Raw genomic sequence first — 18,670 nt, 5'->3', positions numbered from 1 at the left:
AGCAGACAGCTATTTGTTGTGCGTACACTTCACAAAACACAAAAGTATTTGCCAAATAAGCACGCTTATGAAATGTTTTTACATAGTTAGTTAGTTGTTACATAGTTAGTAATAAACAATCAAATTTAATAGTAATAGTAATAGTATTAATTGTTTAGGAATATCTCGCCATTCCCCCGTTTTTGGCAGTGTACGCCGTTTTTCTGCAGCCACTGCTTCTTCTTGTTTCGTGCTCCTTTTATTTTTTGCATAGAAGAATTTGCGCTTTCCGTTTTATATTCGTGTTTTCATCATTTTTTTCTCTGTTTTTTAATTTTTTTTCTTGTTTTTCGTGGTTTTATATTTCGCCCTTTTTTTTACTTGGTTTGTGTTCCCTGTTTTATGCTCCATCTTTTCGGTTTTTCTGTTAGTTTTGCTCAAATATTTGCCTTGATTCTTTTTATTTCGCTGTGTGTATGTGCCTATGTACATACACACATGTGTGTACATATGTATGTGTGGCATATATGGATTACATATACATATGCATATATGTGTGAGTGTATGTGTGGAGTGTGTGTGTGTGTGGTCACAGCCACAAGGCGTGGCTGAAAGAAGAAGACGAACAAGAAGTGGGCAAAGGGGGCGGTGGATGAATGGTTATGGATGCTGCACACACACACACACAGACACAGGCACTCGTGTATATGAATTACTGCGCACATAACGGATAACGGATAACGGTGCATGTATGCATGCTGCCCTCTCTTTCGCCCACATACGCCCATCCCTGTCCCCAAGTGCTGGCCATCTCTTTCTGGCTGCCGTGTGTTTTCAAACTTTTTCAAACGAAAACAAAGCGGTGTGCGTGCGGCTTTTAATTATTTTCCTTTCTGTTTGATGAAACTTTAATGCGGAAAACGAAACGAGCGAAAACGGGGGAAAATGTTTAAAGGAATTTGCGAGGAAAATGCAGAGCGAGCAGAAGAAACCGCCGAGAGAAGGAAACTTGAAGAGGAGAGCTTATTAGCCGGAGCTTTTCCTTTGACTCGAGTTTAGATTTCCCATTTTCCCATTTCTCCTTTGTTCTTTTCTTGCCCCTCCCCCTCAGCCCCATTAAAGTTGAATTCTGGTTGTGGGTGTGGCACACTTGGGTAAATGTTATTACATGTGCAACTATTCTATGTAAATGTATGTACAATGTAATACATTACATTACATTCGATGTAATTATAAGAGCATCAAACTAGTTGGTATTGAAACTAGATAGTTTTAATATTTAGGGTCTGAACAATCCGCAGTCTTTCTCTACTTTAAGTTATGCAAGAAAAATGGAAATTTTGCAACTTTATCTCTCGCCAACACAAAGTCAAATTCAAATTGTATGCAATTCTTCTGTACCTTGTATATTTACATATAAACATATATCCCATATGTGTTGTATAGCAATTGCTAATTTTTGTACGTTTTCTCTTTTATTTTCAGGTAAAACATCCCAACGAACATGTAAAGCAGCGCACTGAAAACGAAAATAAATACAAAAAGGCAGCGATTTAGCATTTTGCGAAGGAAGGAATTGAATTATTATAAGGCAGGAAATCGAAATAATCGAAAACAAGAGTGAAATATTCAAAACAAGCAGCAAAGCTCAATGGAATAAATAATAAAGAATGTTAAAATAAACGAATTATAGCAGCTATCTGTAGGAAATAATAAACGAAAGATAACTAAAGGTATCTGAAAGATATGTTAAAGTATCTGAAAGATACGAGCATTAGAAAGAGTGTAAGAACGTGATGGAACTTTAATGAGAACCTCGCATAGGCAAGGTCAAAAGGAATTCAAAAGGAATTCACAAGTAATGGATTTAGAGGGAAGAAATACAAGAAATACGCGAAAAGCTTCAACTCAACGTAAAATGAAAAGGTCAAAGTTTATACTTGGTCTTTAGAGCTTTTTTGGCTGGTATAAAATATTATTTAAGAATACAAAACAAAAAACGAGGCACAAGCAGATTGTACATTGTATATAAGAGCTGCATAAATATAAAATTGTTACAAAATTATAAAGAGTTATAAAAAAAATTACCAAATGACATTTTGAGAAATGATAAAAAAAATTAGTCAAAAACTGAGAATGAAAAAATTGAGAAATATAACGATTTACTTATAAATAAAATAAAAACCTAAATAAATCAATAGTTATTGGCTAAAATTTTAGAGCACAAACAGAAAAAAAATCTATTCGAAATTTCAAGAATAACTTATAACAAATAAATAAAGCAAAAACGTAGATTTATTTATATATAGAAAGTATGCTGTACATAGTGTGTGTATATATATATTAAGTATAAATGAGTTTTCTGCATTTGAGGTGATTTTCAACTGTGATTTTTTCGCATAGTTCGTCGTCATTCATGATTGATGATTGCGCTACATCATTGTCTCTCGGCTTTTCTTCTTTTATTTTATTTCAAAAGCAAAATTGAGCTGGACTCGACAAAAGCCTTGAATTTGATGTTTTTCTATACAAAAAAAAAGAAAAAAAAAACACGCACACACATACAAAAAACAAAAATAAAAGAATGGTTCACGGTGAAGTTTGGCAACGTTGCTCGACAGTCGCAGGCCATCTCTTTCGCACTCGCAGCGCTTTTAATATTTAATGAATTAATAAACGAGCCTGTGGTTGTTGCTGTGCAACATTGTTTGCCACTGTGTGTGTGTGTGTGCGTGTGTGTGTGTGTGCGTGTGTGTGTGCGTGTGTGTTTTTGTGTGTTTGTGAGTGACGTTGATGCATGAGGTCGCGACGCTGCGTCGACGTCGCTGTCGCCGTCGGCAGAGGCAGCGAGTGGTGTGGAGGGGGGGTAAGTGGGGGCGTGGGGTCAATCGCGTCGCACGTTAATCACAAATCCCATCAAATGCGTTTACTGCTGTTAATAATAAATTTGATTTGATTCAAAATGCACACAACAAGGAACAACAAAAAAAAAAAACACGAGAAATGCATTTTTGACGACTTTCGTATGAGAGTTTCTGTTTAATTCGATTAATAAATGTGGCAAATTGAACATGAAATTGGTAAGGCAAGAAAAACAGTAGAGTGGCAAGTAAAGTTGGCATATTCAATATACAATTATGTACAATCGATTAATTTGTTGCTAAATATATATATAAATGGTCTAATGTCAAACTAAGCATGTGCTTATACACTTGTAAATTTTACAAATTCAATGGCTTAGACGACTTAATTATTAAAAATTAAATAAGGCAGCCCCCGATAACCAAGTCAAAACACTGGCGGGCATGGCCAATATTTGAGCCACCACTGTGCATGGGGAGTGGGGAAAGGCGGCAACAACAAATCGGTTCGATTGTCGCCTCTGTCGGCGCTCTGTCGACGTCGCTCTGCTGCCGTCGACGCGGCTGCCGTTCGCTGCCCACATGGCTGACCGCCAACATCGAACATGTGCGATGTTCGTTGTTTGATGTTTGAAGCGAGCGCCGCGCGACTAACGGGTTCGATGCGGCAGCAGCACATGGCGGCGTACAAACACGAAAACGAAAGAGACGGCCGCATGCGGCACACGCATCAGCTCTCTCGCTCGCACCGGTTCGATGCCGGCCGGGGTTCGTGTCCCCAATAACAAAAATAATAACAATAAGCGCGGATGCACCGTTAGATCGCTACTATGATATGTATATATAGATAAATAAATATATATGTATATAGAAATATTTATGTAGAAGAGCATATGCATATGCGTATGCATTATGCAGATAGGCTAAATGATAGGATGCGATGATCATGCGATTATCTTTGATTGCCGCGTAAACGGGGTCAAGCCGCAGTTGTTTGCATTCATTTCAGCGTTTATATCTCGTTTACAACCCGCAACTGCAAAATGCGAAATGCAATCTGAAAAATGCCAAATGCAAAATGCAATCTGAAAAATGCCAAATGCAAACTGCAAAATGCAACATGCAACATGCAATTGCAGATCGCAGTTGGCGCACAATTGAAAGCTACTAAACTTGCAACAAGTCGCTGGATTAGCTACATATATATGTAAATATGTAGTTATAGTTCTTGGAACTGCATGGAACTAGTTTTTTTTATGAGTGGCCGATTATAATGCCAGATGTGCTGAGCTGATCTCTGCATTTCCATGATTTATAGACAGCCAATTAAGTTGCAGTAGGTTAGTAAGTCTGCTTAGTAAGTTCATTGATTAACTGCAGTAGCATCTTATGGTTATTTGAACAGTAAAGAGCATAAATGTTAAGTTAGCAAGATGCATAAGAATCGGAATTAAAGCAGTCTGTTCATAAAAACAGTTTAAATTAAATAGAGCTATTTTTGATTATTTGATATACTGGAAGGAATATTAAGGAACTAATTTGAAACCACTGAGAAATGCGTTTCCTTCCTTCGCTGAATGCCACATCGCTCACGTTTCCGTTGCCCATTTGAACAATAATTTAATAATCTGCTGTGTTCCTCTCCTTTCGCCCCCACTGGTCGTACAGGGCCCTCGAGCTGCCGCAGTATGCCAAGCAGGTGGCGCACCTTCAGCAGCAGCAGCAGCAGCAACAGCAGCAGCAGCAACAGGACCAACGCACCAACCTGCATCCGCAAATCCATCACCACCACCAACAGCAGCAGCAGCAACAGCAGCAACAGCAACAGCAGCAGCAGCAACAGAAACAGCAGCAACAGCATATGCAACAGCAGCAGCAGCAGCAGCAGCAACCTTTGTCACCACCTCGTCCTGGAAACTCTGGTAGCGGCAACAGCGGCGGCAGCGGCAGCAACAACAGCAGCAGTGCGGCAGCAGCAGCAGCAGCTGCAGCGGCGGCGTCCGTTAATCCCGGTTACTCGCCATCATCCGCAGCAGCAGCAGCAGCAGCAGCAGCGGCGGCGGCCGTCAACTCCGGCTACCCGCCACCACCCCCGCAGCATCGTTTCATTCAAAACACGGGCTACAGCATTGCACCGGCGCCCAACTACCGCGATAATCCCTACTCGCGTCACACCCAAATTCAGCAGCAGCAGCAGCAACAGCAGCAGCAACAGCAGCAACAACAGCAGCAGGCTGCAGCGTCGATGCCGGAGTATCAGAGGGCAGCAGCTCGAGCGGCTGTGGCGGCTGTTTCGGCGGGCAAGGGCAACGTTAGTGGCCAAAGTTCCAACACCAGCGGCAGCAGCAGCAGCAGCAGCGGCAGCGGCAGCGGCAGCAGTGGAGGTGGAGGAGCAAGTGCCGGCGGATCAGCTCCACCCGGCGGCGGTGTCGTCCAGGTATCGCAGTCCGGCGGTGTGCTGGTCATGGAGGCCATGCCCCACTATGCCAGTCAACCAAATAGTAATCCCTCCCAGCAACAGCAGCAGCAGCAAGGCGGCAATCCCAGTGGCGCAGGTGGAACATCTGCTGCTGGCGGCGGCGGAGGAGGAGGAGGAGGCGGCGGTGGCAGCGTAATGGTCGGGAGTCTGGGGCGCATCCTGATGCCCCATCCGCAGGCGCTGCAATACACCAGCGAGTACCTGACCAATGCCACAGCGGCCGTTGCTGCGGCGATGGTCAACCAGCGACAGCATTTGCAGCTCCAGCAGCAACAGCAGCAGCAGCAGCAACATCCGCAACAGCAGCAGCAACATCCGCCCGAGCCATTTGGCGGCCAGCAGCCGTACAAGAAGCAGCGGCTTAGCGACGCCGATGCCATCAGCCGGCAGAGCCACAATGATGTGTGCCGACAAAGGGGCACCATGCCCATGGGCATGCAGCTCAAGGTGGAGACGCTGTCACAGCAGCAGCAACAGCAGCAACAGCAGCAGCAGCAGCAGCAGCAACAGCAGCGACAACAGCACCTGCAGCAGATGTATGGCACACAAACGCAGGGCCGCAATCAGCCAGCGGTGAGCAGCATGTCCTCCGTGGTTAGCCAACCGGTGGGCACTGTCGTCACCAGCAGCGTCTCCACGGCGGGCACAACCAGCAGTAGCAGCAGCAGTGGTAGTAGCCATGTTGCCACCGGACCGGCATCGGGATCGGGAACGGGCAACACGGCAGCCGCCAGCACGGAGGCGTACCATCCCCAGGTGAGTAGTGGTGGTCACCTGTGGACGCGGAAAGGAGCCATGCTTGAGTTTATGCATTCGCAATGATTCCGATTCCATTCCAAATGCAGTGATCTGCAAACTGGTTTCCAAAGGGTTCATCTGGGAATCGCAGTGACCCTGAAAAATGGGGGTAGCTTTGGTTTACAGGGTTGAGACGAGTTTTTTTTGGGTTTTTTTTTGGGTTGAGTAGAGTAGAAAAACTTGTAGAAGAGTATTGCGAACTGTGATATGACTCAAGCAAGCAGAGCTCTCTTTCCACGTCTGCTTAGTTGGGAGTAGGAACATACGCAACTAACATGTCTAATGTGCAACAGGTGGAGGCCATTTCGCCGACGCTGCCCAGCGATAGTTCGATGGAGGAGCGGGGTAGGACCAGCGCCAAGGAGGAGCTACTCATGCAGATACAGAAGGTGGACAATGAGATCAAGTCCGCGGAGACGACAATGGAGACGCTGCGCAAAAAGGAGAAATCGCTCATGGAGGTGGCTGCATTGGCCAAGGAGCAGAGATCCGCCAAGGAGTTGAGCGAGAACAACAACGATGATCTGGATGAACAGGATGAGCAGCAGGTGGTGGAGCTAACGTGGCGCAGTCAAATGCTGGCGGAGAAGATCTATGCGGCCAATCGGAAGACGGCCCAAGCGCAACATTCCATGCTGCACAATGCAGCGGCCGATGAATCCTCGCCAGCTTCCATGGCCGGTCGTCCCTGGTTGCCGCTGTACAATCAGCCACTGGATGTGGAGGCCCTCACCATGCTGATACGCCAGCATCAGAGCCAAATACGTGCGCCACTGCTGTTGCACATCCGCAAACTGAAAGCGGAGCGATGGCTGCACAATCAGGGTCTGGTGGAGAAGTACACCAAGGAGCAGGCGGATTGGCAGCGACGCTGCGAGCGCATGGAGGCCAGTGCGAAGCGGAAAGCACGCGAGGCCAAGAATCGCGAGTTCTTCGAGAAGGTGTTCACGGAGTTGCGCAAGCAGCGCGAGGATAAGGAGCGTTTCAATCGCGTCGGTTCGCGCATTAAATCCGAAGCGGATCTCGAGGAGATCATGGATGGGCTGCAGGAGCAGGCGCTCGAGGATAAGAAGATGCGCTCGTATGCGGTCATACCGCCACTAATGCACGATGCCCGCCAGCGGCGATGTGCCTATCACAACGAAAATGGACTTATCGACGACATGGTCGCTGTGCATCAGCAGCGTAAGGCACTGAACATGTGGACCGCCGGCGAGAAGGAGACGTTCAAGGAGAAGTATTTGCAGCATCCGAAGAACTTTGGCGCCATTGCCGCCAGTTTGGATCGGAAATCGCCGCAGGATTGCGTACGCTACTACTACCTCAGCAAGAAGACCGAGAACTACAAGCAGCTGCTACGCAAATCCCGCCAGCGAACGCGCAGCTCCCGCAATCCAGCCAAGGCGCAGGCCGCACAGCCGCAGTGCATCATCGATTCGATGACCACCGGCGTAATGACGCGCCTGCAGCGCGAGCAGCAGCAAAAGTCCGGCGGTCGCTCATCCGCCGTTGCCGAGCGTGAGCGTGCCGAGCGTGCTGCCGAGCGGGAACGGGTGGCGGAGAAGGCGGCTGCGGATGCTGCCAAGGCGGCCGAAAGTGCCGCCGAGAAGGCAAGCGCCGCTAGCAAGGCTGTCGAGGCAACGGCGGCCAGTGAAAAGGTGGCCAAAGCGGCGGCGGCAGCAGCAGCAACCACAACCGCAACAGCCGCATCATCATCATCAGCAGCAGCAGCAGCAGCAGCAGCAGCAGCAGTAACATCATCATCAACAGCGAGCTCGACAGGAGCAGCGGATAAAACGAATGATGCCGGCAAGACGGCGAGCGCCAGCAGCGATAAGAATGCGGCAACAGCTGGCGGAGCAACAGCAGCAGCCACAGGAGGAGTAGCAACCTCAGCAGCAGCAGCAGCAGCTGCAGCAAGCACACCTGCAACAGCAACAGCTACGGCAACAGCTACGGCAACAGCACCACCAGAGATCTCAGCGGGCGGCGGCGGCGGCGGCGAGGCGAAGAGCAAAACCGCCGAGGAGGAGGCAGCGGCCACAGCCGGAGCAGCAACCGTTGCCACTGCCGGCACACCGGCAACCGGAGCAAGTGCCGCCAGCGCTGGTGACAATGCGACAACGGCAACGGGCGCCACAGCAACGGCAGCGGCCAAGGGTGTGGGCAAACCGGAAACAGCGACCGAGCCAGCGGGCACGGCGGCAAAGGGAGCGGACTCGCGGATCGCCGAAGCCAACGATACGCTGGCCAAAACTGCGGCGACCAAGGCCGTCGTCAATGCCGATGGCTATAATGGTGGGTCCTCAAGCCTATATAGGTGCCTTAGATGTAGTCAATCAATGGCATCTATGGCATCTATTGACAAGGGATTATTATGACCCCCAATCCTGGCAAGAATTCCTACTTAATCTGCACCATTCTCTACATTTCAGCCAGCAGCAATGCGACAGCGGCGCAGGGCGTCACCTTGAATGGCTTCAAGCCAGGCTATCAAACTGTGGTCATTGCCAATGTGAAGGCGTCCGCCGGTGGCGATGATGCTGCAGCAGCAGCAGCAGCAGCGGCGAATGCGGCGGCAATTGGCGATAAGATCGTGAAGACAACGCCCTCAGCCAGGACGGCAAATTCAACAGCTGCAACGGCGGCGACGGCGAGTGAGAGTGGTGCTGGTGTGAACACCTATGGACACACGGCCACCACGGCGGGCAACTATCTCGGCCAGAAGCTGAAGGCTGCCCAAGTCGAGGGACTGGGCGCCGGCAATGAATTGCACTCAGATGTTAGGTGAGTGTGTGCAATGTGCAATGTGCATTAAACATAATGCAAATGCTATAACTAACTATTGCCATCTCTCTCGTTTCGGTTGCAGTGAATCCAAGAGGAAGCGCTTCGAACTGAATGCCGGTGAGGCAGCTGGAAATGCAACGGCAGCGATGACCAATAGCAGCAGTGGCAGCAGTGGCATCAGCAATAGTCACGGCCCAATGTCAAAGGCCAATGCCAAGGATCAAGGATCGATGGCCAAGACATCGCTGACATCCACGTCGTCCGCTTCAGTTGTGGTCACATCCACGCCAACCGCAGCATCCTCATCATCATCCTCATCATCATCGTCGTCTGCATCATCCGCCTCCTCAATGCTGCTGATCAGCGCCGCATCCATTATGTCGACGGCATCGGGCGCCAAGTCCTCGTCCGCATCCGCGTCCACATCCGCGTCCTCATCCACGGCGACAACAACGGCCACAGCATCGGCGATCTCGTTGCCGCTCCTATCGGATGGCAATGGCAATTTGATGGTCAATGCAATCGAGATTCGCGCCCTCGATGGCGACGGTAAGTGCCGAAAACTAATTAACTTTTATTTCGGGGCCATTTCTTGTATGTTCAACTTTCAATTGTCAATTATCAACTATTAACTATCAGATTAGGCTATTTATATATCATTTAATTCAAGAGTTCCTCAGCAAGCTGCATTCAATTGCCATTTAAGAACAGGTTGGCTTCCTCAACTGTTTAGCTTTGAAAGCACAGCACAAAAGCTGCGAGGAACTTTGATCCTGTGCGCAGGACTTGACTGCAAATGGTTGCATGTATTGCTACTAAGTTTTAAAAGGATTTTGGCTTTTAAATGTTCAAAAGGGAGCTTTCGTCTTTCAAAGTTTCAAAAAGGAGATTTTGCTTTTCAAAAAAGACATTTTGCTCTTCAAAGTTTCAAAAAGGAGATTTTGCTTTTCAAAAAGGAGATTTTGCTTTTCAAAAAGGAGATTTTGCTTTTCAACAAGGAGATTTTGCTTTTCAAAAAGGACATTTTGCTCTTCAAAGTTTTAAAAAAGGAGCTTTTGCCCTTCAAAGTTTCAAAAAGGAGATTTTGCTCTTCAAAGTTTCAAAAGGGAGCTTTCGTCTTTCAAAGTTTCAAAAAGGAGATGTTGGTTTTCAAAAAGGAGATTTTTCTTTTCAAAAATGAGATTTTTGCTTTTCAAAGTTTCAAAAAGAAGCTTTCGTCTATCAAAGTTTAAAAAAGGAGATTTCGCTTTTTAAAGTTTCAAAAAGGAGCTTTTACAGCGAGTGTCCTGCGAAGCGAAAAAGCTTCCTGTTAACCAGTTGAAAGCTTTCCATTCAGTCTTTGTTTATTTTGATTTTACATTGGTATGTTAATGTCCTTTTGGCGCATTCCATTCCCTCCCCTCCCTCCCCCCGCGGAGCACATCAAAAATGCATTTCCCGCCATTGACAACTGCAATGTGGTGCAGTGGCAGCAGGAGTAGCAGTCTCTTTTGTGCCGTTTAATCAAACTATCCAACCGAGCAGCAACTGCCCACCAGTGGCCACCACCACCACCTACTCCTGCTGCTCCTCCTGCTCCTCCTCCTCCTCCTGCTCCTCCTCCTCCTCCTGCTCAATCCAATCAGAACTGGCTATCTATGTCCGTTTCCTGGGATTCTGCGATTCTGCGATTCTGTTTGCCCTGCCTGCGCTTCTCCGCCAGCGTTTTCGATTAATATTTCATCAAAAAAGAATATATATTTATATATAGATATATATGTATGTATATATATCTATATGTATATGTATGTATGTATATATGTATGTATATAAACAAAGAGAGACACTGAGCTGGCGCTATATGGCCTCAGGTCAAGTTGTCGGAGTCCAGGGCCAAAAAGAGTTGACAGCAGTTTGAGGGGAAGGGGGAAGGGAGGCGGGGAAGTGAGTGGGTGGGTGATGGGTCGGTGGGTGGTTGGTATGAAGAAGTAACTCCAATTGGTGCTACGCTGGGTTTTCCCGCGAGTCTCGCTCATTTTACTCATTTCACTCATTTTTTTTTTTGCGGCTCAGCTCAACGGTTTTTCGGCCGCTTGCGGTTTTTTGTTTGCACCACCGCCCACTTGGGCCACCCACTTGAGCCACCCACCACCCATTACCACCCACCACCCAGCAGCAGGAGGCAGTTGCCATCATCGTCTTTGCTTCGCTTTGCGCGGCCTTGTTGGCTGTCATCTCCCTGGCGAGTTAATTAAACTCAATTAAATTAAAGTCTTTTTTGTAAACGTCTTTTTTATTATGCAAGTGATTTAATTTAATTATTAAATTGCGGCAAGGCTTGTTTACCTTTGTATCTACCACTCCCCCACTCCCCCTTTCCCCTCTTCCACTCGCATTTCAATCTTCGCCTGCAAAAGGGTGCAAAAAGTGGAGCATTATGCCGATGATGATTATGATGATGATGAGCCCGGAATGCGATTCGATTCAAAGCGATTCAAAGCGATTCAGAGCATCAAAAGTATTCAAATCCAAATACAAATCCAAATTTAAAATTTTAATCCAAATTCAAACTCAAATTTCAATTCAAATTTAAAACTTAAATTCAAATTTAAAACTTAAATTCAAATTAAAAACTTAAATTCAAATTTAAAACATAAATTCAAATCTAAACTCAAATCCAAACTCAAATTCTAATCCAAATGCAAATTGAAATTTAAATTCAAGTCCAAATTCAAATCCAAATCCGTATTCAAATTCAAATCGAAATTAAAATTCAAATTTAAAATTCAAATCCAAATTTAAATTCAAATTCAAATCCAAATTTAAATTCAAATTCAAATCCAAATTTAAATTCAAATTTGAAATTCAAAATCAAATCGAAATTTAAATTCAAATTTAAAATTCAAATTTAAATCCAAATTTAAATTCAAATTTAAAATTCAAATTCAAATCCAAATTTAAATTCAAATCCAAATTTAAATTCAAATTTGAAATTCAAATCCAATCCAAATCCTTTAAATCTTATTTGAATCTTTTTGTGGATCTTTGCTGATTTTACGCACAGATTTCGCTTCACAATCAATCGGATTCCAGGTGATTTCTTTATTATCTCATTCATTCACGTCTTTAACTTGATGAATTTTCAACTTGATGAAACTTTAACTTCATCATTAACTTGATGAAACTTCCACTTCATCATTAACTTGATGAAACTTCCACTTCATCATTCACTTGATGAAACTTCAACTTTTGAATGCTTGTGGCCACTTTCACTTGTGCACTTGTTTCAAACTTATTTTTAAGGTTTAATCCGTTTTTTGTTAAGTTGAAGTACTTTTTATTCATTTAATTGCATTTCTAGAGCGACAAAAAAAAAACATTATTTGTGTGTGTGTGTGTGGGTGTGTGTGTTGGTTAGTTGTATATAAATTCGTAAATTTCGTTGCTTTGATTTTGCAATATGCCATTTGCCATATTGGTTGCATTAGAGTACACTACATAGCTTAGGATTGTTGCTGATGTTGCAGATGTTGCTAATGTTGCTGATGTGGCTGATGTTGTTGTATTGTTAATGTTGCTGATGTAGCTAATGTTGCTGATGTAGCTAATGTTGCTGATGTAGCTAATGTTGCTGATGTAGCTAATGTTGCTGATGTAGCTTATGTTGCTGATGTAGCTAATGTTGCTGATGTTGCTAATGTTGCTGATGTTGCTAATGTTGCTGATGTAGCTAATGTTGCTGATGTAGCTAATGTTGCTGATGTAGCTAATGTTGCTGATGTTGCTAATGTTGCTGCTGTGTCTGCTGATCCTCGCGTTTGGTGTTGTTGTTGCTGCAGTTGCTGCTGCTGGTGTTGCTGCTGCTTGTGTTGCTGTTGCTGCTCGTGTTGCTGCTGCTATTGTGGCTATTGTTGCTCGTGTTGCTTGTGTTGCTCGTGTTGCTGGTGGCAGTCGCCTCAATCTCATCCGCATGGCACATCTTGCGATGCTTGTGCACGAAATAGTAGCTGGGAAACTTGCTGCCGCACGTTTTGCATGGATAATACTGCACATTCATGTCCAGCGGTCGCACCTCTCGTCGCAACAATGCTGCTGTTGCTGCTGTTCCTCCTCCTGCCGCTGCTGTTGCTGCTGCTGTTGCTGCTGTTGCACCATTTGCAACAACTGCATTTGTGGCGCCACTCTGAGCCAACGATGTGTGTTCCATTTCGGAGCTGCTGGCCATGGAAGCGGCGGCCGGTTCCGCCAGCAGTTTCTTCTCCGCGGTGGTGGTGGTGGTGGTGGTGGTGGTGGTCAATGTCAGCGGGTTGAGGTGTCGCTTGGCGTGCTTTTGATAGCAGTACTGCGACTTGAAGGTGTGCTTGCAATAGACGCACACATACAGCTCCTGATTGCCACTGCTTGCAGTTGCATTTCCAGTTGCAGCTCCAGTTGCCGGTGACTTCCTAGTGCCAACAGATGTGGCAGATGCAGTGGCACGTGGCTGCTTGCTGCCACCCAGCGTCGCTGGTGGTGTGGCATCGCCACTATTCTCGCTCTCCTCCAGCTGCTGGTGACTCAGCTGCCGCTGCTGACTGCTGATGGCACGGGCCATTTGCTGGTGAAACGAATAGCTGACACTCTGCTGGCTGCGATGTTGCTCCACCGCCATGGATGTGGATGCAGCTGGAGCAGCCGTGTTTGTCGCATCCATCGCCTCCAGCGGCTTGTGGCCGTAGGCCGTGTTCAAGATGCGACGAAAACGCACCGGTCCATCGCAACTGGCCACATCGATGATGAACTTCGTGGGCGTTATGGGTGTGGCATTGGGTGTCAAATCCAATTGGGCAGCTGGTATCGGTGCCCTGGCCACCTGCAGGCCACTGGATTTCCGGGATCTGCTGCTGGACGCATTCGATTTCGTTCTACTGCCCTTCGCATGCGAATCCCGCCTGGAGTTGGCACCTTTCGACGTTACACTTTGGGACTTGGTTTTGGTGGCAGCCACAGCAGCAGCAGCAGTGGCCACCATTGGTGGCAAGGTGGTTGCTGTTGCTGTTGCTGTTGGCGTGGGTGGCTTCACATCCAGACGCTCGATGTTCAGGCTGTCCAGCGAACTTACCACCGACACATTGCAGTCCATGTCCACGTCCGGCTCGAGATCCGCCTCGTTATCCGTCATCGTATTGCTGTCGATGAACACCTCCACATCCTCGTCCTCGTCCGCAGCGTTGGCATCATCCAGCAGCGACGTGGACTCGTGGTGCTCCATGTGGGATGAGTTGGAGCCAAAGGAACTGAGCGTGGGAGTAGCAGCTGCTGGATGAGCAGTGGGATGAGCTGGTGGATGAGCAGTTGAATGAGCAGTTGAATGAGCAGCTGGATGAGCAGTTGAATGAGCAGTTGAATGAGCAGTTGAATGAGCAGTTGAATGAGCAGCTGGATGAGCACTTGGATGAGCACTTGGATGAGCACTTGGATGAGCACTTGGATGAGCACTTGGAGCACCTTGTGGCATGGGCAGAAAGCCGAAGTTGGGCATGGTGGCCTTGCTGGGTATCGGGCGGATGACCTTGGCGGGAATGCTGGGCACTGGACACAGCTGGGCGGGATTGCCGTTCAAATAGCCCTCCGTTTGGGCGCGCGCCAAAAACGAGCTGGAAAATATACATATAGAATATATATGCAATATATTCAAATAGAAACGCAAGAATATGGCAAGTAATGCATAAATATGAGAGACTTGAGACTTGAGAGTTGAACGCCCCACACCCACCGGCAGATTTCCAGAGCACGTGGCATGTGCAGCACATGGGTGGCCAGCAGCACGGCAAAGATGTTGTCCACGGTCAAGTCCAGATAGCCGGTGTACATGTAGGTGAGCAGCGGTGCAAACTGATCGGCGGTCACATTGCCGAGATACAGCAGCAGTTCGCCGGTTGCCGTCGTTGCTGCGCCTGCTGCGCTGCAACTGCCAGCTGTTGCGGATGCGCCTGCTGCTGCGGATGCACCAGCTGCTGCTGCTGCTGCTGCTGTGGATGCTGATGCAGATGCAGAGGCGGCGGTTGCGGTGGTTGCCTCATCCAAACGAATGGCGGAACGCAGATAGCCACTGTGCATGCCCAGCACCAGGGAGTGGGCCACAAAGCGGACATTGCTGGGCGCCGGACCCACCTCCAGGATGACATCCGGCGGCGAGCTCATGACCAAAGCGGAGGCACTAACTCCACTAACTCCACTAACTCCACTGGCTGTCCCACTGCCCACCGCACCAACGATGCCCGCTACCGACGACCGAATGGCCGGCGTGCTGCTGTTGATGCTGCTGCTGTTGCTGCTGCCAGTCAGCCAATTGGTGAACATTGGAACTTGGAATTTGCTGCACGTGCACAATCAGAGGAACAAGAAAAAAAACAAACAAACAAACAGAAGTCTGCGGCGAGTTGCGATGCTCGTGGCAAGGACGATGAGGAGCAAGCAGCGCGTGGCACGCGTCCAATGTGAAATCGTTGGCAGAACTGATGGCCGACGGCCGTGTGTCTCCGGTATTTATACTACCCGGCAGTCAGAGTGCCACATCGTCCTTCGTCCTTCGTCCTTCGTCCTTAGTCCTTCGGCCCAGGATTCGCTGGCATTCGTTTGCACTCGTTGGCCAGCGTCGTACCGACAAACTGCCTGCTTTCCTGGCACTCAACTCGAAAAATCTGTTTTATATGGGGCTTCTGAACAAACAGGGATAATTACTACTATATAATTATGAGAGCTTATAGTACTTAACATTAGCTGTATTTTATATTATTTTGATGGAATATCTCCATATATGTTTATCCATTTCAAAACAGTTTAATAGCTGGCTACTTTAGTCTGTTATCAAAATTGGACATTTGAATTATAGGAGATTCAAAAAGAGAGCAACAAAAATATCATTATGATGCCATAGTTCTGTTATGCATTTATGCAGTTACTAAGAAAATCGTTTACTAGAAATCGTTTCTTTTCTGACTTATAATATATATTTTTGTAATATTGTATATTCTATTGAGTTCTATTCTATGCTATTAGCAACCAGACAATTATATTTATCACTTACCAACTTGCAAACTGCAATTCTTTAGCTGCTTGCTTGTTAAGTAGTTTACCAACACTGGAACCGGAAATGAGCAAATGTTTTTCATCAAATGCAACGCTTTCTTTCTTGGCTGTTAAATTTGCTAGATTTTTTTTATGTTTTGGGAGCAGAATATTCGACTTCTTCGCGGTTCTTTTGATGAGTGCTTTTCTCCACTTTTGCATGTGTCATTTGGGCGCTTAACAACTCTTTACCGTTTTCTTGTGTGTGTGCGAGTGTGTGAGGGTGTGTGTTACCACCCGAAAATGTTGCCCCAATCGACTTAATTGATTTGTGGGCATAACCAACACATATTTACACTCAGTTGCGTGTGTGTGTGTGTGTGTGTGTGTTCTCATGTTGATTTACTGCTTACATATGCGAGTGTGTGCTTTTGCCTTATCTGCTTTTAACTATGTGTGTGTGTTAGTGTGTGTGAGTGTGTGTGAGTGTGCATTGTGGTCTTTCAATTCGAATGCTCAAACAGCTATTAGCGCTTACCCTGGAAATACCCTGTAGCTTATCAAAGTTTCTTCGCGACACAAATTCACTTTTATTATTGCCCAATTTGTTTTGCTGATTCTTTAGCTTTATCTTTGAACGAAATGATTTGATTTGTTTCAAATTAAAATGCGCTTTTTTTGTTAATTAATAAACATTTGTAATGTTAATAATGTTTGCAACATTGTTTTGATCGGCAAGTGAGGCAATTTATTAGCCAACATTTCTGGTTGATTTTTTATAGGGTATCTCTGGCTTTGTGTCATTTGGTCGTATGTCCATGTCCAGGTTGTATTATTTTTCTAAGATTTCCATCAGCATACACACACAGTTCTTTTCCTTTTCCCCCTTTCCCCCTTTTCACCATTTTCCCAATTTTTCCTCCTTTTTTTTTCTTTGGTTTTTTTGTTGTTTTTTTTTTGTTGGTGTGGTGTGGCTTATTTGGTCATTTGGTTGGCTTTTAATTACCGTTACTGCTGATCGGTTTATTTGAGCAACCGCACACACAAGCCTTTGCTCGAATGTCCTTTTTGGTGCCGGAAACGAAGGAATCGAAGGACTAGGAAAACTGATTTCGGTTGGCCGATATGGCAATTGGTCAGTTTGTTGGCATTTTATTATATTATGATGCCATCGATGCGATGGGCTAATTTAATTAAGTCGCTTTTTTGTAAGGACCTCTGTCTTGTTCGTTGCGATTCGATGCGATTCGATTCGATTTAACTTCAATCAAGCGTTAACAATTTTAATTAAATTATTTCCAAATGTAATTATAAATGTGCGTCATGCATAAATTGTGTTATTAATTTATTTACCCAATCACCCAACTCACAACTCTCAATGCCACCACCACCAACAACAACAAAAACAACAACTACAACAACAACAACAAAAACAACAATGGCAATTACAACGAAAGTGTGTGGGAAAGAGGGCGCGCGTCCTGCGAGTCCTGTGAGTCCTGCGAGGCTGCAGGATATAGGATATAACTGCAGGAGCGAGCAGACGCTGGTCGAGGCCAACTTTTTGAATAAATAATCACAACGTAGGCAAAAAATGAATTTCATAAATTGGCATTGGCATCGGCGGCAGCAAATGAACAACAAAAAAAAAAAAAACCAAAAACAGAAAAGCAAAAAATTCAAAAATGACGAGCTGCAAAACGGCGGCAAAATGTTAAATGTTAAAAAAGTGGAAAATTGAAAATTCTCGCTCTTTTTCGACGTCGTCAATCTGCCATTTTGTTAAGCGTTGCATTAATCTATTTATATTATTTATTATTATTTTTTTTCTTAAATCCTTTTGCCCAAATTCCCTGAACTTGTATTTATGTGCATTTAATCAATGAGCAGCAAATTGTTAGCTGCCCAGAAGTTGCAGTGAAAACTTGAGCTCCTTGGTGAGTTGGCAAGTAAAGCATACTTTTTTGGGTTGCCTCACAGCGGAGATAAAGTTAAAGATTATGCAGCGGAAATTGCAATTTATATTACTGTGGAATTATGCCACCTGCAGTTGCCATGCAATGCAACTCAACTCAATTCAATTCAATTCAATTCAATTCAATTAATGAATCGTTGTAAAAGAAGCGAGAAGATTTCTGTAGTCCCCCCTCCTTCGCCACCATGTGTCACTCTCTTGTTTCTCTGTGTGTGTGGTAGGTGTGTGTGTGTGTATGTGTGTGCATGGTGTGTGTGTGTGTGTGTGTGTGGACTACACTTTGTGCTGATCTTTGCAGTAAGTTGCTGGCAAATTGCCTGACAACCGGAAAACCAAATCGAAGCAGCAGCATCCTCACACTCACACACTCACACACCACCCTGCACACCACCCTGCACACCTGTCAACTGCCTTACACACACATACACACACACAGTCACATATATATCCAGCTTTGTCCATGTTGACAAGCAACTTCTGTTCCGCTCGCCATCTTCCCTCTCGCTCTGCTGCAGCTTATCCCAGTTGGATTTCATTGTTTGCATACACTCTGCTCGCTCACACACACGCGCACATGTCCTGAATATCCTGGAAACACACACACACACACACATGGCTTTATCCCCCGCTTTTGAGGGGGGTGGTAGTGAGTCAAAAGGGACAAACCTTTTATGACAATTAAAACATAATTGACGGTCAACATTAATAAACCAAACGCACACCGAAAAACGACGGCAGGAAAAAAAGGACACAGCAGCA

General features: G+C 45.9%; 2 protein-coding genes across 7 annotated transcripts in view; one reads left to right on the top strand and one right to left on the bottom strand.

The window, feature by feature from the left end:
- The window catches only part of LOC6524527, a 61,474-nt gene that overhangs the window by 24,301 nt on the left and 18,503 nt on the right, over window positions 1–18,670 (top strand). For 5 of the 6 annotated variants that reach the window (XM_039377647.2, XM_039377646.2, XM_039377644.2 and 2 more), the window contains 4 exons: window positions 4,490–6,075; window positions 6,411–8,415; window positions 8,553–8,904; window positions 8,990–9,456. In XM_039377647.2, the coding sequence (XP_039233581.1) occupies window positions 4,490–6,075; window positions 6,411–8,415; window positions 8,553–8,904; window positions 8,990–9,456 (4,410 nt within the window). The remainder of the gene's footprint in view (window positions 1–4,489; window positions 6,076–6,410; window positions 8,416–8,552; window positions 8,905–8,989; window positions 9,457–18,670) is intronic. The other variant, XM_039377648.2, reaches the window with a different exon arrangement.
- LOC6524526 (sialidase) lies at window positions 12,575–17,582 on the bottom strand. Its single transcript, XM_039377649.2, has 2 exons — window positions 14,642–17,582; window positions 12,575–14,522 (listed from the first exon to the last, which is right to left on the bottom strand). The coding sequence occupies exons 1-2, from the start codon at window positions 15,226–15,228 to the stop codon at window positions 12,671–12,673; spliced, it is 2,439 nt and encodes an 812-aa protein (XP_039233583.1). The 5' UTR covers window positions 15,229–17,582; the 3' UTR covers window positions 12,575–12,670.

The sequence above is a fragment of the Drosophila yakuba genome, chromosome X, assembly GCF_016746365.2.
Source record: "Drosophila yakuba strain Tai18E2 chromosome X, Prin_Dyak_Tai18E2_2.1, whole genome shotgun sequence".
Classification (NCBI taxonomy): Eukaryota; Metazoa; Arthropoda; class Insecta; order Diptera; family Drosophilidae; genus Drosophila; species Drosophila yakuba.
The sequence above is the reverse complement of the archived record's forward strand: the minus strand, read 5'-3'. Positions and strand labels throughout refer to the sequence as shown.

Bases quoted from the DNA above. Each gene is read 5' to 3' on its own strand.
- LOC6524526 (XM_039377649.2), bottom strand. From the start codon at position 15,228: ATGTTCACCAATTGGCTGACTGGCAGCAGCAACAGCAGCAGCATCAAC. The intron at 14,523-14,641 runs GTGGGTGTGGGG...TATATTTTCCAG, and splicing joins CGTGCTCTGGAAATCTGCCG to CTCGTTTTTGGCGCGCGCCC.